Here is a 24,985-nt window from a genome sequence, read left to right on the forward strand (position 1 = left end):
CAATTAAGTGTTAAACAGCTGCTGCAGTTGATGCATGAACCCGGTGATGTCCAACATGATGAAACAGAAAAAATGATGTGGGTAGTTTCATGCCAAACATTACACTTTATAAAAGCCCAAACAAATCTTGGCCATTTAACACTCAGCAGAGTTAACAAGACTGCGTGTTAGTGGAATATATGACATCACATCAATAGTATTGTTTGTTAGTGAAAGGAGCCATTGAAGATTTTTCCAGCACAAAATTTATCTTCTGGTGCTTCTTCGCTTCAATGTGGGCTGCATGTGTGGTGTGTCTCGCCAAATACAACAGCTGGATCCCCGAATGCAGATCCTTTCCCAGATACATCTAATATGTAGCAAGAACACAAGACAAATGTTTATGTCAACATCCAGTATCCATGTACAGCCCTACAGGAATATGTCCATTTCAACACTGCATCAGCACATGACAGCTCACTGGTTATGTTTTGCATTACAAGGACAGCACGAAGTCTGACAAAAAAACATGGTGATATGATTGGTCAAAAACTGTAAGCAAGCCACACATGGACAGCTTCCTTTGTGGCAGCTATCTTGCAACAACAATGAAATCAGTTGTGTTATAGCTTCACACAAGCTAACTTGTACAATGTGTGATCTTTCTGCTTCATAGGAGAGGAGACTACATGTGACAATGTCTGGGTATTTTGTAAATGACAAACATAAATGACAGAATGAGAAACGCTCTTTGGATTTTTCCCTGGAAAAGACTTTTGCGAAGGGGATCCTCGCCAACATTTCAAACCACATGTTTTTTTTTTAGCATGCTGTGGCCACAAAATGGCTCGCTGACCTTGTCTCCGGGGGCCTTCGTTGGTCATGTTAAGTCACTTGGTCATTAAAAGCACAGGCAGAGAAAATGACATGTTTTTGTTTTACTCTGAGTTGCAAGCTTGTTAGGCTACAAAATGCAGTATAAAAGCTCCAACAAAAGCAAAAGCAACTGGAGATACACACTATGCTGTTTAACAGTGAAATCATATTGTATCCAAGCAAATGCAGCACACATTCAATGCAGTAAAAATAACACACACTTCAACGCTGTCAACATAGACTGAATTGAGGTTTTGTTTTGACATAATTTAGGCAGGTTGTTATTAATTATTTGTGACAAAACACTTTAGAAATTGATTGGTTGTTGATCAGAATATAACACTGTCCTGTGCTTGCAGGATGCTAAACAATACAAAAGGTCAGGAATGTTAAGAAGAAAGAAAGTTAGTTCTGCGTAAACGCTTAATGTCATTCAGGACAGCACACTCCTCTCTGTGTCTCAGTCTGTTTTTCTCTCCCTCTGCATTTATTCAAAAGTGAAGTGTAGTAGTAGCTCTGGCTGTGCCACGTGGACCCAGGCTACCTGCCAAGGCCTGTCCACATGCCTTGCCACGAGCACTACTTGTGAGCAAGTTGTTCGGAAGCTTGATAGTCTCTTGACTTTGTCTCTGTCTACAATTTATTTCTATGTCTCTTGGTCAAACATTTTGCCCAGCTGTGACCTGTTCATCTGTTTTGAGGCAGATGTGCTGCAGCACAGCTGCATGCCTTATACTGTATATACTGCTGATCTACAGCTGACACTGGTAAGTCAAGATAATGCAAACAGAGGCATCAAAACTCTTAACATGTCAATTCCTCCTCTATAAAGTTGCACCACACATTAATTTACTGCAGCTCCATAAGAGACAATGACAGGTTTGTATATCCATCAATCTTGAAATGTCTCAGATATTAAATGTGTTTGTATCTAAGCTGTCTTTTCCTCCTCCAAAGGTCATGTTTTTGCAACAGTATCTTGGATCCCTGTTGACTCTGTGACTAGTGAACATTCCTGAAGTATTAGAAGATTCACATGCAGGTCATCTGGACTTTATACATGCTTTCTTTTTCAAAAACTGAGGGTGGTCTGGAGCAATCACTGTTGCATAGATCAAACCCTCCTAGTGTGCTCAACAACCAAAAAAACATGCTGAACGTGATACCATGTTACAATATCTGCACCACCTGTGTGTTCTCAGAAACTGACCCAAAGAGCATCAAATGTCTTAAGTGTCTAGTCTTTTTGAAGTTTTCACTTTGTAGATCGCAGAGGCAAAAACTGCAGTTGTAATCCTTCCAAACCACTGTAAATACTTCACTGTGTTGCTTTTACTGTAAGAGACACTCTTAGGATCATCTCCACCCAGTGCTTTGCTAACATAAAAAAAAAAAGAAATGACAGTCTTTGCCAAAGAATGACACAAATGAAGAGAAATGCCTGATAGAATATTTATCAAAAGCATGTGGATGGCAAAACAATCCCAGCATCTTCTTGCACATCTTTCACTGCAGTGGCAAATGTGGGTACTTGTAAGACTGTAAGAATTGCTACATTCAACAAAGAACATTTGTCCTTTATTTGACCCATCCAAATAAATAGATGTCACACAATATAAAGGTTTGTTTATTGTTAACATATGACAGTGTGAATAAACGATGTATCATGGGCTGGCCTAATGAGTAGAACAGTCCGAAGTCTGATCTTAACCATGAGAAGGGGAAAAAAAAACTGCCCAAACCACTTAACACAACTGGGACTGTGGGTAACACCAGTGGAAGAGGCGTTTATAAGAAGACAATAAACCGAGTCTCACGGCAATTATAGGGTGTGGCACCACTTTAAACTGAGTGAAAACAGCACACATGACAACTCCAGCACCTCATCTCTCACCATGCCAATGTCCAGCCATCTGAAGAATATACAGCCATGTGAAAGAGACAGTACAACCTCTCTCATTTTGAACTTTTTTGTTTTCAGGACATTAAGGAATTTTTAAAAAGTCTTCGATTTAGGTAGAATACATGTCACGTATAACACATAGTACAATAAGACCATGTAATTTGTGGCTAAACAATACACTGTATTAATTGAACATATGTAAGTGTGAGCATGTCTATGAAAGCAGACTTTTTGGAGTCAAGCATTCAAGTGTGTTTACATGGTGTCCATTAATCTGAGATATGCTACTGTATAAGACCATTTCTAAGCCATTAGAGTCTTTCTACATTGGGAAAGATTATTTACAAATGAAAAAACATTGCAGACAGCTGCTAATCTTGTCAGAAGTAGACATCCTAGCCAGCTCATGCTTCACAGGCTTCAGGTAATATGAAGTTTACATAGACTGTTTATAGAAAGATGAACGTAGCCTCCGTGACGTCACCCATAGGTTTCTGAAGAGCTGAATTGAAGCTCGTTGGGTGGTTCCTGCCATCGCCATCTTGTCAGACGCATGTGTGTCGTCTCGACCGGAAAATACATATATGGGTAAAGAGGTAGAGCTGAGAGGGGGGCTGTGAGCGTTATGGTGGATGACTGACATCGAGCGAACTCTAAGCTTTCTGTAGCTAAGAGCTAACTGAGCTGACTTGGAGATAACAGGAGCTAACCAGCTAACGGAGGGAAGAGGGCTAAAGCTAAGTCACGTTGTTAATCGGATAAATACCACGGTTATTCTGCGTTCTTCTTATTTGAAGCAGGAGGTTGGGTACCCATCAATCAAAAGGACACGCCCCTAAATATGCCAAACTTCAAGATTAGATTACTTTTAAACGGGTGAGTCAGAAAAAAATTCACTTCCCCCACTGTTGTCATGAATGTAAACCTGACATATAAACCGAAAGTGGATTTTTGAACCAGACTGTAAATATGTAGCCCTGAGATGGACTGGCGAGCTGTCCAGGGTATACCCTGCCTTTCGCCTAAAGCCAGCTGGGATAGGCTCCAGCTCCCCGCAACCCTGAATTGGATTAAGCAGTTTGGAAAATGAATGAATGTAAATATGTTTATTTCTGCTGTGAAGTTGGCCTTTTTAACATTGGAGCATGGGGATTTGCTCTGTTTTGCAGCCAGCCCCTAGCGGTGTGCAGTTTTATTCACTTCCGCATCGGCTTCACTTTTAACCGCCGGAGGCTCCGTCCATCTTTCATATACAGTCTATGGAAGTTTCAAAATGCATGGCAACATAGTCAAAAAAATGACTTGAATAGTGTGTTTGGAAGCATTGCCAAGGAAAAAAAACACTTTTCTCTATGTCTAAAGAGCACTGTAGCAAAATTAAAATAATTAATAAAATTGCATGTGAAAGAACAGCATGACTTCTGGAACACTGACTTTTAGACAGAAGAGATCGAGGTGAGACAAACACCCCGTGCCAGCCGTCAAGCACAGCAATGAGGAGGTGATGATGCGGACTTATTTTGCAGGCATGGGACCTGGACGTCTTTCTGTGACCGAGTTATTTATGCACTCCTCTACATATAAAAGCATTTGTATTGCTAAATCTGAGGCCATCTGTCTGACAGCTACAGTTCCTAAACGGTCTTGCAACAGCAAAATGATCCTATACGCACAGCAGCACATCCATAAGAAAACTGCAAAATTACAAGATGTTGTAATCATCAATCTAAAGATAAAAACTTGACTGAAACATAAAGAGACCTGCGCTTGAATTAATGTCTGCAAACATCAGTGAACTTAATAATGCTGGAAAGAAGAGTGAGCCAACATTCTTTCACAATGATGAGATCAACTGATAACATCATAAGGAAAACCAGCTACTGAATCAGTGAGTGTACTTAATTTTTCATATTCTGCTTTGCATTTCAGTTCAGTTGTAGTCAAATAAATAATGTCAGGAGTTGTTCATCTGGGGACGTATTTACTTTATTCAAAGATCTAGAAAGAACTAGTTTTTAATTATATCCTGAATGAAAAGCTTAGACCTTAAAGTATTTCCTTTTGCACACGGCTGTGTATGTAAGGATAGGAAATATTTCATACTAAGACACACTGAATTAAAATAATTTCAAAGTATCAGAGAGTTGGCTGAAATATTAAAACTGTGCTAATTGAAGACAGAGAAAGAAGTTGACTGATTTAAATCTCATCTAAAGCTAAAGCTTGTGATAAATGCTGATGCTAAATTATCCCAAGCTTCAGCTTTAGATGAGATTTGAAACATTCACCTCCTTTATCTGTCTTCAATTAGAACAGTTTTAATATTTCAGCAGGAACATGAACATTGTATTCTGGAGAAGATAGTTTACTTGTTCTTTTATGTATCCCTGCTGCCATCTATTAAACAGAAACATGGTTATGTTGGAAAGAAAAAAAAACTTTGGTATTTGGGCGTTAAGATTAAAGCACGTGTGGGACCAGTGCCCTCGTGGGATGTTGCTGTCAGGGGATGTGCTAACCCGGTAACAATATTCAGGTTTGGAATATCTTTGTTAAAGGTATGCACTGTGCATGCATCTAACTGTCCATATGATGCAAAAGTTAGCATGATACATCACAGAATGGCGTCTTCTTCCATTCTCCATTGTGCAGGCTTAACAGTAATGTGCTCATTGTAGGCACATCAGAAAGAAGCATTACTTATGCCAAGATTTTCCTGATGGCATGGTACAAAGTATCCCAAGAAGCAGTAAATTGTGTAAAATATGCTTAGAAAACCCAGGGAATTATTTTCAAACTTTTATGTAGTTTATTAACCATGAAATCATTTGAATAAGTGCAATCAGACTGCACAGGGCAATATTCGTTCATTCATCATCCTAACCGCTTAGTCCGATGAACGATTGCAGGGAAGCTGGAGCCCATCCCAGCAGGCTTTGGGTGAAAGGCAGGATACACCCTGGACGGCTCACCAGTCCATTGCAGGGCAACACGGAGTAAAACAACCACTCACGCTCACTCCTATGGGCATTTTTGGAGTAACCAATTAACCTAACATGCATGTCTTTGGACAGTGTGAGGAAGCCGGAGCACCCGGAGAGAACCCACGAGAACATGCAAACTCCACACAGAAAAGCCACTGTCCAAGTCTCCCCCCAGCCGAGGATCCAGCAACATTCTTGCTGTGAGGCCACAGTGCTAACCACTATGCCACCATGCACCCACAAGGCAATATTTCAGGTGTCAATATTTCTAAACTGATCGAGCAACTCAAACAGATGACAGTATGGTGTGTTGTGCATTCTAGCACTACGCTAGAACTGCCATTAATGCTGCCATCAAGGTTTTGAGTCCTGTGTACTTCAAAACCTCTTCAATGGGATCAGACTACAAGTCTTTCCATTGACCACTTCTAGTGGTATACTTGAGGGTAATTTAATCACCACTATTTAAGTATTAGTCGTTTTAGCATTGGTGTTAAGTCTGTATCAAACACTATAAGAGATCAACTGGTCTCCTGGGTGTCTTTCGTGCATTTTAAAACAGTGTGCAAAGTAAAGGCTGAATTACTGGATAGTATGGTGTTATTCCCATCACACTTTCCCATAGCTTTAATTACATGACTGGACTGGGTTAGATAAATTTGCAAACAATCCACTGACCACATCATATTGGTCACAAGGGCGTTTTCAACATTAAGCTCTGTTCCCTCACTTAACATTTACTTAAAATTAAAATCATGGGTATTCATCTGCAACCACATACTGAGGCTAAGTGACCTCATAGTCCCAACCAAAAACATACATCTATCCAGTGCATAACAAAAACACAGCTGGAGTTACTATGCAAATGCAGAAGTAGCTAAATCCCACTGATTACAAGAAGGAATCACAACCGCACAATCAAACCGTGACAGTGACTGAAAACCATAACGCCATTCATTAGTTTTTATTGCAGCCACACTTGCAAAAAAAAAAAAAAGCCACATTTAAAAGAACATATGTATTTCTGATCTGTGACACACACTCCAACACATCCACGCCCATGTCACCAACACTAGCAAACTCAGATGACAGAAACCTCTCTGCAGGCTTCAAGCTGTGGGTGGTGCAGGCATTACCACACAGTGGTACAGTAGGAGGGGTATACTGTACATGGATGTCTCATGCCAACACATGGTTTTAATGACAAAAATACTTATTTCAGCTAAAGCCTGTAAAGGAGAGAAGAATGAAGGAGGCAAAAACAGCAATGCTTTTAGAAGCACAATATCAACTAGGCCTGGGAAAATTGAATCGAAAAATCGAATATCAGGATTTTTGCTTCACAATTTTAAAATAGATTTTTTTGTTTAAAAAAATCTATTTTTTTAAATATGTAAAAATAACCCAATATAAAATTTTTGTCATTTTTATTGTTTTTATTGATCTTTTTACTTGTCTTCTGGCTACTGTGTTGTTTCTTCCTGACTGAAATCAACAAAAATGACGAGCAAACTTGAAGTTGTTCTGATTCTATTCAGTCGAGATCATCAACACGGGCCCTGCAGCTACCTTTTTCATCTAATCAGAAATCCTAAAAAAAGAAAAACAAAGGCAAAGATAAACAAAGCTTTTTCCCATCAATACTTTCATGAGTCACTGATTGGCTCTGAGATGAGTGATGCTATCACAATAACTGATCTGTAGTTTTTGGTGCCATAAGATGGATTTCTGGATTAAAATTTTAGTGTAAATTCTCTACACCTTCCAAAAAAGGCAGGAAAAGAAATATCCAAAAAAAAGTAAGCTGATCTTGATTTATTGATTTTGGGTTTCTCACAAAGGATGAAGGATCAAAATGTATATGAGCATTTCTGTTTTGCACAAAGATGGATTTCTGCATTTAACTGGCTCTGGACACTTGGTCTCTTGTCTCAAAAATCTCCAAATAAAAGAAGAAAACAATGGTTTGTTTTCTAGAATTGGCGCCGTTCTGCTTCCAACAGGTCTGTAAATACACTCTCAGGGGGGTTGTCTCTCCTCTGCGGCCTCCTCCTGACTGGTTCCATACCTTTCAAAGTCTATCCACTCTTGCAAGCTCAAACAACAGACTTTAGAATTTGCAAGGGAAGTGGCTGCAAGACTGGAAAAATATCAGTGAAAACTGATAAAAAAAAAAAAAATTAAAAAAAAAGGCAACACCAAGCTCTAAAAATGCAGATTTAAATCTTGGAAGCCCTTTTGTAAGGGAGTGTGCACTGGGGAGGGTTGAATTACTCCCCCTTTCATGTAAAATGTGACATATCGTCGATCTGAGACATCAAGAAAACGAGAGACAGGGGGAAACAGGGAAATCTAGGTCATGATTTAATGTCAGAAGGAAAAAAAAACATTTTTGGTGGTTTTAAAACAGAAATATGTTCCTTTTGTTTTGTGGAGCCTGGAATAAGCAGGCAAGCAAGCAGGTTTCTGAGCTGCTCTCCAAATGGTTCCAGTTAGGAACTCAAACTACTACCAAGAAGGGCAACTGCAAAACAAAGGCATATTTCCTTTCATGACCTCCTTAAGAATTTACAGCTACTGACATGATATGAATGGCTGGATTTGAAAAGATTCACAGTCCAGGCAGTTTATCTTTAATCAGTGCCACAACAGGTGTGGCATTCGGCCTTTCATTTTTAGCTAAAATGTAAACATTCAAAGCAAAAAATAAATTATTTCTTTGTTTTAAGAGTTTGAAAGGGAATCATCTGCAACTACTTTAAAGTGAAGCGTTCTCTGCATTTGCTGTGACGGTGCAAATAAAAAGCAGACGATGGGCAGATGATGAGCAGATCTACCTTTCCAAAAACACCACTGAAGGTGATTAAAAGGTAGGAATGGAACGGAAATTAGACTGCACTACACATGCAGCTGTTTAGCATTATCATAGTTTGTACTATCAGCCAAGAGTCAACTCCACAACAAATTAAAAGAGTCTATTACAAGAGCTGATTCTCATTTTATTAGCTATATTTTAAAGAAATGAGTGCCACAACCAGTAATCCTAAGTACTAGTTAAGCCATTACAAGTAGTTGCCAGTGCAACCACCACATAGATGGCAAAATACACAGGGAAGTACTTTGTTGTCTAATCTTCTAATATGCTAAGCATATTTTTTATTGGTTTAGCTGCCATCTCTAAGTAAAATCAGTTGAGTAAGTGAGAAAATCCACAGTCTGAAATTGAGGTAATCAGGCCAATAACAAATGGTCAGGACAATGTGACATACAATATGTAGAGTATTTGCCCTTCCAGCACTGGGATTCAAGTACTGCAATTAGATAGTAGAAATCAGCATGCTGGCTTCGCATAACTGACTTTGAAAATATAATTTTTCCCCGACTGGTTTTGCAAATAAAGAGCTTGCCATTTGGCAAAAAAAAAACAATGAGATAAAGTCCTAGATGATGCATGGAGTTCAAATGTAGATTCAGGACAAAACCCAGTGACCCTGTAAAACTGGAGCAAACATTACAGTTAGAAATATCTGTGAGGTTGGTTCTTAAATGTTTGTTGACCAGATCACACCTGAAACTCAATGTACCACATTTAATGAGTGTATACTATAATTTAGTATGCCGTCATTGCCTTGTGCTTGTCTGTGTGTTTGCAACTTGGATCAAACAAAAATTACTTGGCTACATTTTTATAAAAGTTGGCATAGCAAAGGACAAGCCGATCAGGCTTGGTACAGGACCTGATCACTCTGGAAACCATTAAAAAGAACATGAACCTTGGCAGTCTTTGTTATATGCATGCAACATCAATTGAAATCCCTTTAGATAAAAACATGCAGTTCAAGAAATGTAGTAAATAGGACAATAAAAAAAACAATAGATACCTGTTTTCAGGGGTGTTGTTTAAGAAGATATTCTACATACCAAATTAAAACAGATTTTCTAGATCTTGCTTAAAAGCAGTTCTGGACGAGTTATCATCACTGATTTAAAAAGTGTGTTGGGATAAATACCTGAGACATGCTTAGATTTGTGTAAGAGCTTTGCAGAGAGTGGAATTCTTCAACAGGAAGGAGAAGGCCAATTTTGGAGTCAATGTCGATCAGTTGCTCCAAATCAGATGGCTCTGGGGTGTAACCTTGGCCTGTCAGGACTGACACGGCCCTCATAACCTCCTGGAAGAAAAGCATCAGTAGAATATGTCATGCTCCACTGGGTACAGGCCTGATTTTCTCTGTAGCAACCTAAACAGAGCTATGATAAACATTATCTAGCTAGTTCTTTGTTAGCAATTTTGTGACAATGATGTCTGAATCAAGGGAGAGATGCGAGTCTGACTTTAGCTCTTACGTTTTTCATTAACTCTTTTAAGTGACTAATTTTGATCGCTTTGTTTTCTTGCATTTTCAGCATGAAACAAATTTATGAAAATGTTACAACAGAATGGAGGTCTTGGTATATGAAGGACAATTTTAGGTTAAAATTTTTAATTTCAAGGTATTTCATTGAGTGCCTTACAAAGGGTTAATTCAATATCAACAGCTTCTTCATTATGATAGCTTCATATAGCAGTTTTACAATGTAATTCTGAGTATAAACCCTATGGAAAACAGTTGGTGGGTTATGTTGAGCGCATCACAGTGTAGTGATAAGACTGGAGTAATAATGCAATGATCTCAAGCAGATAATAACAAAAATAATACAGCTGTAACCTCTGCATGCTGACAGGTGAGAAAACAGCAAACATAGAGGGTTTATAACAAGATGGAGCACAATTCATATCCTAAATAGAAAACTAAGACACACACTTATTACATTGAAGATGGATATATTCTTTTGTTTAACTTTGAAGCAGTTTATATGAATTCTCAAAAATATTTCAGTCCTAGACATGACATTGACGTACTGGTTCACATACATGGTTTTTTTTTTCCAACTGCCGCAGGTTAAAATTTAAGTTTTCTGACAGACATGACATAAAAATATCAAAAACAAGATTTAAACCTGCCGTCACTTGGTATGTGAAACATGCAAGCATGGACAAGACATAAAACACAGCCATGGAAAGACTTTAGTTTTTACTGTTATGTGTACTCGGTCCTCCTCAGAATCTTTCCTCTGGATGATCGAGTTATGTTAGCAATTCATTTACTGGGAGGCTGGAGCCTATCCCAGCAGTTAACAGCTGGAAGGCAGGGTACACCCTGGACAGGTCACCAGTCCATCGCAGGGCCAAAGCAGTGAGACAAACAACCATTCACACTCACATTCACTCCTATGGAGAATTTGGAGTGACTAATTAACCTAACATGTCTTTGGATGGTGAGAGGAAGCCAGAGTACCTGGAAAGAACATGCAAATTCCTCACAGAAAGGCCACTGTTTGATACCTCCACTCCCAACCAAAGCTCAAACCAGCAACCTCCTTGCTGTGAGGCTGCCGTGGTAACCACCACACCAATTTAATCAAAAAAGGAACATTTGGATTTGTTACACAACTTACCAAAAGCTATCTTTATGAAATAACAACCTAATGGAGTAACAATCAAACTCATTCTGCTTCCACGATAATCAGTTTTGTGGTATGGGCTTATTTGCTTCCTTGAAGCTTAGATATTGACATTTTTTTTGTTGACAGTTTATTTCTCATATGGTCATGCAGAAGCAAACAAAACTGTACAGCACAAAACAAACACCACCATGCTTAAAAAGGAGCAGGAAGAACAAAAATTCTCATATTATCCGCCCCATAGTTTCATTCTAGCGTCTTGCTTGGCATCATTCTGCATGAATGCAATAATAATCCAAAATAAAATTATCCAAAAAGATCCACAATCCAAAAATGCACATGCTTTGAAGTTGCTATTAATAAGACTTAAAGAGCCTGATTTGCTTTTCTTTCTTCTTCTTTTTTTTATTTTTTAGTCTTTTGGACACATTGAGCAGATTGTTTTGGCTGCATTTTCATCATTTATTTGATATCTAAATTAATATTTTTATTGGATTCTCTATAAGAATGCAGTAACCCATCAGGCACTTAAGCTAAGTTGGGAAAATGAATGTCTACTTTTACTCTACATAAGGAAAGCATGAAAATAATTTACACAGCTGCAACATAATGTTGTCAAATCAGGATGTCTTTAATCATGAGTTGTTATTCCACATTGAGAACATCTGAGGCCTTAGGTAAGGAATGAATGCTTGTGCTCCTGTGCGGCAGTGTTCTGCGATTACTGACGGCTACTGATTTAGTGCTTCAGGTTACCACAACTACACCAAACTGTAGAGGTTGCTAGGACCAGAGTCAGTAATGTGAAAAGAAAAAGAAAGAAGTGTGTGAGATAAACAGCAGCTTTTGGTTGATGTGTCCCAGGAGATTCGGCCAAGAACTGCGTGAAGTCCTAAGAACTTAGGATGCCTGACTGCCAAAGACCTGGTGACATAAATAATGTGCTCCCGCCATCATGACCATTCATAATAGCATGTCTCGCAATAACAGGAAGTCTTCCTCCTGCCAATAAAAAAAACCCAGAGCATCTGCACTCGCCTCAGTTTAGTATCTGCCACCATAATCGCTGCAGCATTGTTCTAAAAGTCAAAGCAGACATCATAAAAGAGCACTAAGACATTAAAAAAAACTGGCAAGATGTTCTACCCATGCACTACTGCCGGGGTCAGGTTAAATGAAACCGCATGTTTCATTTAACCTATTTTTCTCCACTTTGAAACAGGTTTTATCCCATCTGACTTTAAACTGGCTCATCCGCTGCCAAAAAAGTTATTAAGGCAAATTTAATTGAATATCAGAACATGAAAAGTGAGGAGGGTGTAGGTGGGTTCCCATGGAAACACAGGACTGTTGCAGGTGGCAGGGTCACCGATCAATCCTCAAAAGAAAATGTTTCAGTCGCTTGGTTTTAAGCTCCATCAGCACACCCTCACAGTGAATACAGCTGAGGCTTATTGTATGACAATATGAAAGACCCTTGCTTCTGAATTTTGGTGAAACACAGCGGAGGGAATTGCTGTGAAAACAAGATTATAAAACTAATCATTAACATACAGCATTCCAAGTGAACCGCATATGGCATTTGACATCTGGTTCATAATATGAAGTGCTTTGAGTAGTCTGACTCTTCTGCCCAGGGACGGTTTCTGTTGCCAAGTGCTCATCAAACCATGAACATCTGACCAATAATACTTTACAGGCTGGTCTAAGAGCCAAAGACTGGCTGAGTTGTATAATGAGGTTACAAATAACTTAATTCAAATGCGATCACGAAAGAAACTATTTATAAATACAGAAATTATATTAAAAAATTTTGAATAAATGCTTGAGAATAGAATCATTTTAATTGTAGTACTAAACTACTACATGTAAAATTGGTAGTAAATGTAAATAAAGAGTAAGTAAAGAGTAAGCAGAAGCAGTGAATGTGATTATCTTCATCACCATTTGGCCTCTACACATGAGATGTAAAAATAAGAAAAGAAAAACTAAAACGCATCCTGCAACATATGTTTTGTATTACAGCTCCATGTCAGCCTACCTCGCTGTCGGCACCGCTGGTGCTGTTCTCTTCCTCTTCATCTATTTCTCGAAGGAGATCAGCTAGACGCTGTTTCTCTGCATTTGTCAAAAGCCCGTGGCCCACCTCTCCACTTACGAGCTTTTGTGTTGAACAACATTGGAGAAAAGAGATTGAAAATTACTATCATTGTCACTTAAAGTCTTTTTAATGTGGCCAGCTGGGGAAACAAGGGAATTGTATTTTCTTCTGTGGAAAAACAAATCGTTAAAATGTTTTCTTCAAATGGTGTGACTTGTATGCCACCCAACATAAACTTTGACAGACCTCAATGTTTCTCTTGATAAAGTCCTTCTGTGCACTCTTATGGTTGGAAGCTGGACAGTGGCTACCTTTAAACTGGTCACCTCCAACATCTTCAAAGCTCATTTCAAATGACCCAGTCAAGCTGCCAGGTCCTTGTTCACCTGTCAAGAAAAGCACACACTTTGTCTGTAGGTAAATACCAAAATAGTAAATTATCATAACAACCATCTGACAAAATCAGATCTTAAAAGTGTGCTTCTTGACACAGCAAAATCCATATAAATTTACAGCAACATTAATTACTTTATTAAGAAAATTTGTAAAAACAAAGAGCAATGTAAACATTTCTATGTACCATAGTGTCTCTGAATAAAGTGTGATTTCTAACCACAGTACTTTTAAATTAATTAGATTTTTTTCTTCTTTTAATAATAAATTGCATTTTTAAAAAAAAAAACTGAAAATAGTATAGTAAACTGTTCAAGTACCAAACCTCCACATTTATTGTACCTCAAAAACTACTACAGTATCCAACTTGAGCATTACTATCTACAGCAGTGAAAGCTCAATAATTAGAAGTTCTCTTAGCTTTTGCTGCCACCAAGTGCACAACCTTGGCAGCACATCTCAGAACCAAACAGCATACATCCCCAAAACTCACTTTGCTCCAAGCAGAAGTTGTCTCCATTATGTTCACTGTCAGGAATTTGAGTTTCAAAGACAGGCACAAAATTGTCCTCCTCTTTTGTTCCTTAAACATAAACAAGCGTTAATATGTTTTTGGTTTCACACAGTGATTATATAAACTGTATTTTCAACAATTGTACAATTCCATGTATGGTGCCCACACTGTTCATACCAGTATGTGATTCCAAAGCCAAAAATAGCTTTGTGTTCAAAGCTTCATGAGCACATTCAGATGGACCTTCAGCTTTGTTCTATAATAGAAATAAGCACAACATAATTTCAAACCATAAGAAAATGATCACATATTAATGCAAAGACAATGGGTTTAAAAGAATGTGTTTACCAGGAGCTCTTGCCAGAGTTTTGCTTTAAGTTCCTTTCTTTGACGCCGCGTTTCTTTTTCTTTACTAATTTTTGCATCCAGTATTTCATCAAGTTGTCTCATCTCCTCAAAGGCTCTCAGTAGTTTAGAATCATCATCCTCAGTAACCTCGATGTGAGACTGGTCTGATATTTGCACATTTACTAAATTACACGTTATAATTTAAAGTGAAGCATCATACTGCAATTAATGTAAGAGTTACCTTTGCAAGGTTCTCTGGAGGAAAACTTTGTTGTGGTTTCTCCAAAGCAGCTCCGGGTCTACAGAAATTTGTTTTCTGAAGTTATTCAGTCATATTCAAATGCATGCACCGATGGTGTCAACACGTTATATTCAATTACCTTTATGTTAGCAGCATCGTTGGACAAAACAACAAGCTCAAATGGCGTTGTAAGACTGATCCTGTCGCTACTAGACAAAGATACACTGGAAACACGGCTGCCTGTCTGCTCATTCGATGCAGGTCTGGATATGTCATCTAAATTCCCTCTAATGATTTCCATGTGTTATTTCAAAAAGCGAAAATTATTAATCAGTAACTATTTACGTCCGCAATACCACTTGCAAAGTTTTCTTCGCCTAAGTGTTTGGTAACTACGGACGCAAACACTCCCGGATGTTGTAACTATGGACTTTTTGTTACTATGGGTACCGAAGGAAATCGAGGCAGCTCAGCTGATGCCTGAATCAATGCAGCTAGCTGGTGTAGCGGGTCCAGCTAGGACGTAGCCAGCGGATAACACAGTACCGCTCGGCAGGTTAAATATATATGTATATTCTCCAATCAATTTTAATTTTATTGGTATCGACAATATATTGTTGCTAAATGTCTGCAGCTTAGGTTGCGGCGGAGGAGGTTCAGAGGCCGTGTTTTTTGTGGTACGTAACGAGGCGTTTCTATGTTCGGTTAGCGCTAGCAAGTTAATCATAATAATATTGATTGCCACAGATACCCAGCTTACCCTTACAAGGCTAATTCATACAGGGAACATCTTTTTGTGATTTAAACTGTCTATAGTTAGTTGCCCAGATGCCAGCGCCTCCGCATCATTATGTGTTGTTTATGTATCGTTTGGGCCTTACTCCCCATTACGTTATCGCGGCAACTGCTAACATGGGTGTGTTACGGAGCCATTGGCAGTTTCACGCTGTACATCTTGGGCTTTTAACTATTGCGTCAAAAGTTAACATTTAAGGGATTGAAATGTGACGAATTCGCTGTTTTATTTACTAAATGCTTGCCGGTCAAACCATTTTTAAGCGCTGTCACTTTTTTGTGTATAGTTCCATCACTGTAATCACACCCATTTCACTGGCAGCAGCCCAAGCTCTGCAGTGTACCTGCATTAGGCAGGTGTCAGCATATGGAGCCTACGGAGGATTGCCTTTTTATGTCTTTTGTAACCGCGCCATTTTCCAATCATATTAGGTTGAGTTGACTGAAGGAGAAGATGTGCAATGGAATGATAGAGTCCATTTCAAATGCATTTTGGACCCACACCTCAGCCACGAAAAGGTACTGGTTGTTGATGCTGGTACTGACGGAAGTGTCCACTGCGAAAGGGTCAGGTAAGACACAAGACAAATACATGCACATCAGTACAATTCAAATCTTGGTGTACCATCCTTTAATTATACATAAATATATCAGTTTTGGCATGAATGAAATCAAATGAGTGACTTAGAGCTCTGCATCTTGTTCTACTACACAGTGAAGATTTTTAATTTGTCAGCTGCTTTTTTCCATGCATGTTTGTTTATTTTTCAAGTAGAGCTAACCCGGACTAAATAAGGGTTTAGCTTTAGGAAAAAATATGTTGGCTACTATCCATGCTGTCAACTTGTTGACACATTATTTAGTTAGACCCAAACAAAAACAGCACTGCCACAAACTATAGGTGTAATCTGGTGCAGGGATTCCCAACTTTGGTCCTTAAGGCCCACTATTCTACCAACTTGATGTTCCCCTGCTGCAACACACCTGACTAGCACCTGAGATTCATTTAATTTAAACCAGGAGCAGCACAGAAACATGTGAAACATATAGGATAGTGGGTCTTGAGGACCTCAGCTGGGGATCACTGATGGAGTGCAAGAATTTTTCTTAACTACTGCTTTTAATCAAAGACTACATGGAGCACTTTTCTCCTGACACAAGAGCACTAGAACAATATGTTCTACTTAATTTTCTTTGTAAATAATTGAAGAATCAAGGCAAGTTTTAGTTAATTACGATTACATAACAACCAGTGCAAGAATAAAAACTTACTTTTATGTGCAGTAAAATATATTAAACAGAAAGCAGATTGGAAAAAATATAAGTATATTATCTATTGACACTGTGATGCTATAATGTTAAAATAGCATATAGTTATAAGGTTGAAAATCATTGTGATGACCGTTCCACATGAATCTGTCATGCACCAAAAATCCTCATCACTTACAATGTTGTGCTCTTTATATAAAAGCAAGACACCTGTGGCACTACAGATTTTGTCCATACAAAGAAATAAAATTAGCTGCTGCTTACTTTTTATAAGATGCTAAACAGAATGAATTTTGCAGGACAGAACTGGTGAAAAGCATTATGTTCCAACCTCAGAGGACTTTAACAGGCCAATGTAAAAAAGAGAGTGTGGACAACAAACATTAAAATGTAAAAATGGTATTGTTGACAGACTGTTTTAATTCAGAGTTGAATTGAAGTGAAGGGCAGTGTATCATACAGGTGCTATGCTCACAGCTTCTGTATATTGCAGCCTTTCAGAAATTCTCCTTCTTGGTCCTCTTTACCTCAGGATGTGTGCGACCATACATGGTCCAGAACAGCTGGGTAAACCTCACAGAGACCAACAGGGGCTCATTCCCTGTGGGCACAGTCCTTCAGTACAGCTGTGACCCTGGTTACCTTCCAGATGGACCCAGCATCCTCACCTGCACAACACTGGGGCGGTGGTCCTCTGAACCTCCTCAGTGTATCCGCAGTGGTGGTAAGTCACAAAGTCTGATGTCGAAGTTTGTAAAGGCCGGTTTATACTTGCACGGTATCTGCATCAGGTCAGGTCAGGCCAGCGTAGCTGACACAGATGCATGCTTATACTCAAGCACAGGATCTGCAGATGGCAGTAGGGCTGGTATCGGCCGTTAGACTCCACAGGACAGTTTTTGTGATCATTTGCCTCGGGTCTGTTCTAGTATTTCGTGTTTCAGAACAACAATGGCAGCCAATAGCAATCATTCAACCATAGACATATAAACAAACATATATATCTAGACATATGCATACATATGTCTATGCATTCAGCGACAAGACCCAAACACTGGGAAACATGTAATCACTCTTTGACCTATTCCAAGGGAGTAGCCAGGCAGCACATCAGGTCTGAAGAGGTGTGTGTTGAGTTTCTGGGGACCTATACAGAGCCTACAGCGGTTCCTGACCCGATGTAGAAGCTGCACAAGTTTATACCGGCCTGAGTGTTAAAATTAGCGACTTTTATAGGTGGGCTGGTAAATTGTGTTTTTTTCCCCTCATCAGCATGTCTACCCCTCTCCAAACCTGAGAATGGGGGCTACACCTGTCACCCGTCCCCCTGTCGACTGTTTTCACATGGTACTATTATTGAGTTCCTCTGCAATGAAGGCTTTGCTCTCAGTGGAGACTATCCCTATCTGACATGTCAAGATGGAGAGTGGGATGGCCCCATGGAGATCAGTTGTGTAAGCAAAGGTTGGTGAACCCTTCGTTTATCTGTTGTAAAAGCGCACCTGTCAACCAAAGGATTGCAGTAAATATTTAATTTAGTGGATGGATTGGTCAGTAAAAAGAGAAACTTAACATCTTCTGTAATTTTATGTGCTGAATAGTGTGAATTTAATTATGTAACACTCAGTCACTGCAAAAACATTTTCTCGAGGCACTCTACATGGAGAGAAATCCAAACATATGACAACTGTTTTCTACTTTTCTCTCCATTTTAAGGTTGTATAAGACCCTCTATGGTGCAGCACGGTTCAACTAATCTGACGGACACCAACAAGAGCTTGTTTCCAGTGGGTACAGTACTACAGTACAGCTGTGACCCTGGTTACTTCTTGGCTGGACGCAGCATTCTCACCTGCACCACAGTGGGAGACTGGTCCTCTTCACCTCCTCGCTGCATACGGAGTGATGGTAAACGAGGACCTTTTTTTTTACTGAATTCTTTAAGAACTGCATGCCATATGTAAAATTTTAATGATAAGATTATTTTATTTGTTTTTTTTTTGTTTTCATTTTTTACAAAACAAGTATTAATTTCAAGGAGATATGTAAATATGAGACATTATAAAACCTTAGAGGAACTTCATGTATCTCTGATGCACATATACACTGACTGCTTCTTTCTTTGGACAGTATGCCAGCCTCCTTATCAGCCAGAAAATGGTGGTTACACCTGCCATCCCTCCCCGTGCAGACGTTTTTCTCATGGCACTATGATACAGTACTTCTGTGATGAAGGTTACATTTTGAAAGGAGACTATAAGTTCCGCACCTGTCGCTTCGGGAAATGGGACAACCAAATGCCAATAAACTGCCTCATAGAACAAGGTAAATGTCCATTAACTGGTAATTGTTTGAAGCATTTTATAGCTATTATAAAAGTTTTTATAGGCAATTTAACAGACTATAACTTTTAACTCACTTTTATCTGTTAAAACATGTTTAACTCTGTAATCATATATCAAACTATCAAAACAAAATGGAGCTTATGTTTTGTTTTTGTTTTTTGTGGCTATGCTAAGTATTTCTCTTTATTTTTCTCTCCATTTTAAGGCTGTGTAAGACCCTCCATGGTGCAGTATGGCACAACTAATCTGACAGACAGTAACAGGAGCTTATTCCCAGTGGGCACTGCACTACAATACAATTGTGACTATGGTTACCTGTTAGAGGGGTCCAGCATCCTCACCTGTACTGCATTGGGAGACTGGTCTTCTGAGCCTCCTCGCTGTTTACGCAGTGATGGTAAATACTTACTTCCAGTGTGTTAGCTGAAGCATGTGCATTGATATGATATTGTTAAGATTTTTTTTATTGTACTTTTAAGAACTCATCTAGAAAAATATTGGGGGATTTACCACAAACCACAGAACAGCAGACAATGCAAGTTTTCACGATTGATAAACTGAAAGAATATAAGACGACTCACAAGAGGCATGTTAATGTCAAATCCAATTAAGGACACAGTGATTGTCAAGCTTCGCTGTAACCAAATTTGAATGAAGGTATTTTAATTAAGTAGAATACATGGGCAAGTTTTATCAGCCCTACGGTGACTTTAAGTCCTTCAGAAGTTATCAAGTTTTATTAATTATCTTACCACTGATAAATTGGTCTATTTATTTAGGCCCCCCAAATCAGTCTTTTGATTTTTGTTTTGATTAATATTTTATTTGGAAAACTGATTGCTGATAATTTCAGTGAGTCATTTTTGTTTGTTTGTTTTTGCAACTTTCACTGGGCAGTATGCCAGTCTCCATATCAGCCAGAGAATGGAGGCTTCACATGCCACCCTTCCCCATGCCGAAGACTCTCTCACGGCACTGTGATTGAATATTTTTGCAATGAAGGCTATGTTCTGAAGGGAGACTATAAATACCTAACGTGTCAGTATGGGGTATGGGACAGCCAGGTGAAGCTGAGCTGCGTCATGGAACAAGGTAAAGAGCAGATGACACTTTTTAAGTGTTAAAGATAACTGTTTTAAATGTTGTGCAGATAGTTACGTTCGTTCTTTATCTGACTCACAGATCAGAATCCATCATTGCCTCTGGGGATGCCTGCATTGTCAATAGTTGCTTCCACAGCCAGCTCAGTGGCTCTCATTCTGCTCCTGGTTGTGCTGTTTGTACTTGTGCAGCCGAAACTCAAGAGCCTCCATCGGTGAGTCCTCCCTCCAAATCTTACTCAGAAAGTCAATTAATGAAGAGTTGTCAGCAAGATTCTTAATCTGTCCTTGCTCCACCGCACATAGACGTGATCAGGGGGTGTCTGGGCAGCCTGTGTCGCTCATGGTGGAAGGAGTCCAGGTGATGCTGCCTTCCTATGAGGAAGCTGTGAGCAACAGTGGAGCTTTAACACTCAGCTCTGAGTCCCGAGTCCAGATTGTGCTGTCTGAGGGTCAGCATGCTACAGTCCCAGAAGCTGGCCCCCCTAGGCCCTCTTCCCTCAAACAGCAGCAGTCGGAGATGGCTGTAGTCCACCCTTTGCCACCATCCTCATCTTCCTCATCACCCTCTTCGTCCGCCTGGGTTCTGGAGCATGCAGTTGCTGGTGAAGTTACTTCCTCCTCACATAGAAGGCCATCTGCAGGCAGTGACCAGCAAAGTCTGTCTCTAGACTCTGAAATGGACTACTCTGACGGTAATTTTTTTTTCTTTTGTCTTTTTATTACATTATTTTAACACACATCCTCATTGATTTGATTCTTTGCTTGGAAATAATGCAGGATTTTGTGTGTTGCCTGCAGATATGCCACTACTGAAGGAGGCCTGAAACAAGCTGCAGCATCAGGATTAACCTGAGACAAACCAGCTTGCTACTGACCTGTACTGGTGAGCAGGAGATCGTCAGCTTAGATGAGGCCAGTAAAGCTCGGGCTCACTCTCCCACAGGAGAACAGAGAAAAGATTCACATGTACATACATGCTTACATTTTTATAGGCATTCCCACGGTATGTATGTTTGTGTAATATCCGAAACAGTTGAAAATGTGGAACAAATCAGAGAAACACAGTTCGACAGGATGTGTCTTAAAAAAAAAGGGACTGATGCTTTTAAGGTTCATTCATTTTGGGAACTAACACTGTCATCTGTGTACCTTTCTTTCCCCACGCGCCTCATCACTTAAAACCCACTCCTGCAAATGTGCATGAACACCATGAAACCATATAGTTTTTCAAGTTATGAACTTTACCGTCTTAAAAGATTTTTGTGATTTCAAATCAGTTAACCATGATTTCTGTCACTCTCCATCGCTGTGTATTATAAGTCTGCTTTTCTACCCAGGATGGCCAGCATTCAACATGTTTCGTACCTCCAAATATGTTTTCCTGTTCATGTTCAAACCCTTCCCCTCCCCAATGGCCTTAGCTTTCCACTTCTATGCACCTGTATCTATAATATGTGAAATAAGGACTTTTAAAAATGAATGTCAGTTAAATGCCTCCACCGCTTAGTGGTATTATGTGTGGCTTTGTCAAACACATCACTTGTACACCGGAAAATATTATCCTGCTAATTTATTGAGGCTGCTGGGAAATTGTTGTTTGAACTCTAAATGTGTATGTAATTTATTTGTGCCCAAAATGCTGTTGATCAGCCATGGCTTCTTTTAATGCCTCCATCACTCATGGAAATGGTTAAAAGTAGCTCTTTTCACATTGCCGTTTTGATTTGAATTCTGCTGCAGGCACGTTACATGTGACACTGTTTAAGTGGTTGGGAAGACCCATCACCAAAAAAAGACCTAAGTGTACAGATGAGTGTAATGTCAGTGTTCACTTTATGCGACTGTCCATTAAGTTTACTTTTGGACTGAGGTTTAAATTCTTGTTTTTGTTTGTTTGTTTGTTAAGATGGTATTTTATTGTATGTAAAAAGTTTGAAGTTAAGTTTATTCTGTATATATCAGGATCATTTTGATTAAATATTATCTGATGTGGTTAAGCGGCTCTTATCATTTTCCTCTTTTTCACATCAAAGTTTCAACTTTCATGGAAAAATTATAGCTCTACAACTTTTGATTGTGATTTTATTTTTTAAAGCTTAACCAAGAAAATTTGCAAGTATCATTCTTGAAGTGGCCAAAAAAACAAATACTAACTGTTTTACTTCACCTTTTATTTCAATATTGATCACATGGTAGGCTTGATCAAATAGAAAATGAAAGTTGTGATGGTTTTTAAAAAAAAAAAAAAAAAAAAGCTTAATCAGGCTTTAAATTGGTATCACGATGAATGCCAACACATTAGCATGAAGTGGCTGCATCCAGAACTCATCTCATCAGCAGCCCTCTCTGGTCATCTTTGAAACTATCACATCCTCTTTTTGAGCATCAACGATCTTCTGTATTCTTGCATCTGCTTGAGAGAACGTTGATATTAAAACTCCTCATCTGTTTCAGCTAGATTCAGAAGACTGAAAGCTGCAGGTGTTTTGCATGACTGCATGTACTCGTTTCATCTCACTTCACAAAAACATGCAGGCAGCTGTTCCACTTACCCACAGCTTGAGGCTTGACTGTTTGGTAACATCTGAAACACAGGGCTAATAGAAGCGCCTCAGCACACTGGAACGCGATGTATAACAGAGGGAAGAGAAACATGGGTCCAATGACCTGTGGAGAAAAGGCCACCTTAAGGATGGCGGTGCACAGCTGGATGTTTTGACATCCTGTTTCCATGGAGATGGTCCTGCTGCATCTAAAAGAGGTGAGAAATATTTCTTGTATGATTTACATTTGCCACTCAGATGTGCCTGTTTTTCTAAGTAAGTATGTAGCAAGAACCGAAGCATCATGTAACAGGAAATTTCCTGAACTCAGTGCATTTCACTCATGGATGGCACTGAATCTATCCCAACAACAACCTTAATAATTTTAATCTCTTACCTTTCTTCATATTTTCTTAGTTTTAATCATCTGGTTTGAAATATATATGTGTGTACTGCATACTGTCTAGATCTGGTCAGATTTGGTTCTCTTTCATTAAGCATGTTAAAGACACAGAAGTGTGCACAGAGGGTTTTAACTTACTGTGGACTGAGTCTGCAAATGACAGACATGACATATCCCAGCATGAAGCCAATCAGAGGCATCAGTGCAGCCACAGAGAGGACATCCGACATAAAGATCATCCATATTACGTCCTTGACTGCAAGACCAGAAAGGATAGCAAGTATGATGCTGAAGATAATCAGCATGTTGAGACCAGCCTGCCAATAGAGCAAAGACATAAAAAATAAATAAATGAATCCACTTTACAAATAAGTTTTAACTTGTCTGCAGTGTGTTCCTCTTCTTTTTGTTTTCAGCTGCAGCAAACATCTAAAAGCATCCAGATCTGGTCTTTATTACTAGAGAGGGGCTCATGGCTTTACTTTGTATAAACCTTTTTTATTATTATTATTTTGAGCACAAATTGATTTCATGCTTTGCTGTGCTTTGGTAAACAACTTTCTGACCCACAGGCGTTTTCTACAGAGGACATCATCATGTGTGTGAGTTTGAAAACACAGGTGAACCTTTTATTTCATGTTGAAGAAATTATTTGTGCCGGCATGTTGTCGCTCTTTCCTGATATGGAAAGTCAAATCGCCTGCTGTGGAAAGCATATATCCTTGTGTAGGCTTGTTCTGATTCCATAAGGCTTACTTTTTTGACAGTTGATGAGTAATTTGGTTTGTAGTGATTGATGAAAATGCCAACAGCACAAGGCACCAGGGTGAGCACAAGGGCGGTGATGATGCCGATGTACGGCACTGCATTTTCCAGACCAGTGAAGCCTTGACTGAAGATGTAGAGCAGCAAAGGCATAAGCCCCAAGGCAGAGATGCTGGAGCAGGTTGTCATGACAATACTGAGAAGAACATATATTATTAAAAACTTACTCCAAGTGCTACATGCAAATTAGGGCCAGTGCATTAATAAATGTTTACCTGAGATTCATGTCACCTTTCACTAGTAAGGAAAAGATGTTTGATAAACTCCCCCCTGGACAGCAGCCGCAGATGAGCACAGTCACAGCCTTCATGGGATCCATCTGCAGGAACTTGGCCAGAGAAAACGCAGTCAGAGGCATGATGCAGAACTGGGCCAGCAGTGCAATGGCTACTCCTTTTGGCTTGAGGAGATGGGCCTTAATTTTAGAGATTTCCATTGTGCAGCCGAGGGAAATCATCGTTATGAAGAGGATGGTGATGGTTAAAATATTTATGGCTGCATTCATGGGTCTGGAAATGTTCAGGATGCCCACGCTGCCATTGCTAGACACGTTTCCGTCATGATGGATGTTTCCCGTTTCCAAGAAGCCTCTTGTCACGTTCATTCCAGAAGTTCCTCTAAGACTGTTTCTACTGACCCGTTGATTTGATCTGTCACACAAATAAAATGCAGAAATGTCATATTTTTGTATTTGATTATAAGACACATGATGCCACCTTGGGGAAGGATAGTTCAACTGCACAACTAGTCACATCAGAGACTTCCTAATATGGTGGAATGAAACACTTAATATTCCTCGCACATTTCCCCACAAGAGCAAAACAAGCTGTCACTTTGGGCCTTGTGTAGACTTTAACG

The 24,985-nt window shown here is 39.3% G+C and overlaps 3 protein-coding genes across 3 annotated transcripts in view; 1 reads left to right on the plus strand and 2 right to left on the minus strand.

Annotated features, from left to right (window-relative positions):
• The window catches only part of fsip1 (fibrous sheath interacting protein 1), a gene marked incomplete at both ends in the record, with an annotated part of 31,693 nt that extends 16,548 nt beyond the window's left edge, over window positions 1-15,145 (minus strand). The window contains 7 exon segments of the mRNA XM_079261563.1: window positions 9,753-9,914; window positions 13,289-13,408; window positions 13,595-13,734; window positions 14,235-14,324; window positions 14,433-14,511; window positions 14,604-14,762; window positions 14,984-15,145. Coding sequence (XP_079117689.1) covers window positions 9,753-9,914; window positions 13,289-13,408; window positions 13,595-13,734; window positions 14,235-14,324; window positions 14,433-14,511; window positions 14,604-14,762; window positions 14,984-15,145 — 912 coding nt within the window.
• A 210-nt stretch (window positions 15,146-15,355) lies between these two features.
• Window positions 15,356-22,197, plus strand: LOC306772298 (sushi domain-containing protein 4-like). Its single transcript, XM_079261720.1, has 11 exons — window positions 15,356-15,521; window positions 16,072-16,211; window positions 17,441-17,632; window positions 18,181-18,372; window positions 18,625-18,816; window positions 19,039-19,233; window positions 19,459-19,650; window positions 20,151-20,345; window positions 20,436-20,568; window positions 20,660-21,048; window positions 21,155-22,197. Exons 2-11 carry the CDS (start codon window positions 16,094-16,096, stop codon window positions 21,178-21,180), a joined length of 1,824 nt encoding a protein of 607 aa, XP_079117846.1. The 5' UTR covers window positions 15,356-15,521; window positions 16,072-16,093; the 3' UTR covers window positions 21,181-22,197.
• A 673-nt stretch (window positions 22,198-22,870) lies between these two features.
• Window positions 22,871-24,731, minus strand: LOC306772150 (hepatic sodium/bile acid cotransporter-like; the record flags this gene model as incomplete). The annotated part of the gene is made up of 4 exons (XM_079261564.1): window positions 22,871-23,108; window positions 23,441-23,619; window positions 24,059-24,263; window positions 24,343-24,731. 4 exons carry the CDS (start codon window positions 24,729-24,731, stop codon window positions 22,871-22,873), a joined length of 1,011 nt encoding a protein of 336 aa, XP_079117690.1.
• Between the last annotated feature and the right edge of the window lie 254 nt (window positions 24,732-24,985).

This window comes from Telmatherina bonti (assembly GCF_933228915.1).
Source record: "Telmatherina bonti genome assembly, chromosome: 22".
Taxonomy (NCBI): domain Eukaryota; kingdom Metazoa; phylum Chordata; class Actinopteri; order Atheriniformes; family Telmatherinidae; genus Telmatherina; species Telmatherina bonti.

What these genes read in the sequence shown, in the direction of transcription:
- LOC306772298 (XM_079261720.1), top strand. Translation starts at nt 16,094, where the DNA reads ATGTGCAATGGAATGATAGAGTCCATTTCAAATGCATTTTGGACCCAC. An exon ending in GTCCACTGCGAAAGGGTCAG is followed by an intron (nt 16,212 to 17,440) that starts GTAAGACACAAG and finishes TCTTTACCTCAG; the next exon opens with GATGTGTGCGACCATACATG. An exon ending in TCGCTGCATACGGAGTGATG is followed by an intron (nt 18,817 to 19,038) that starts GTAAACGAGGAC and finishes TTCTTTGGACAG; the next exon opens with TATGCCAGCCTCCTTATCAG.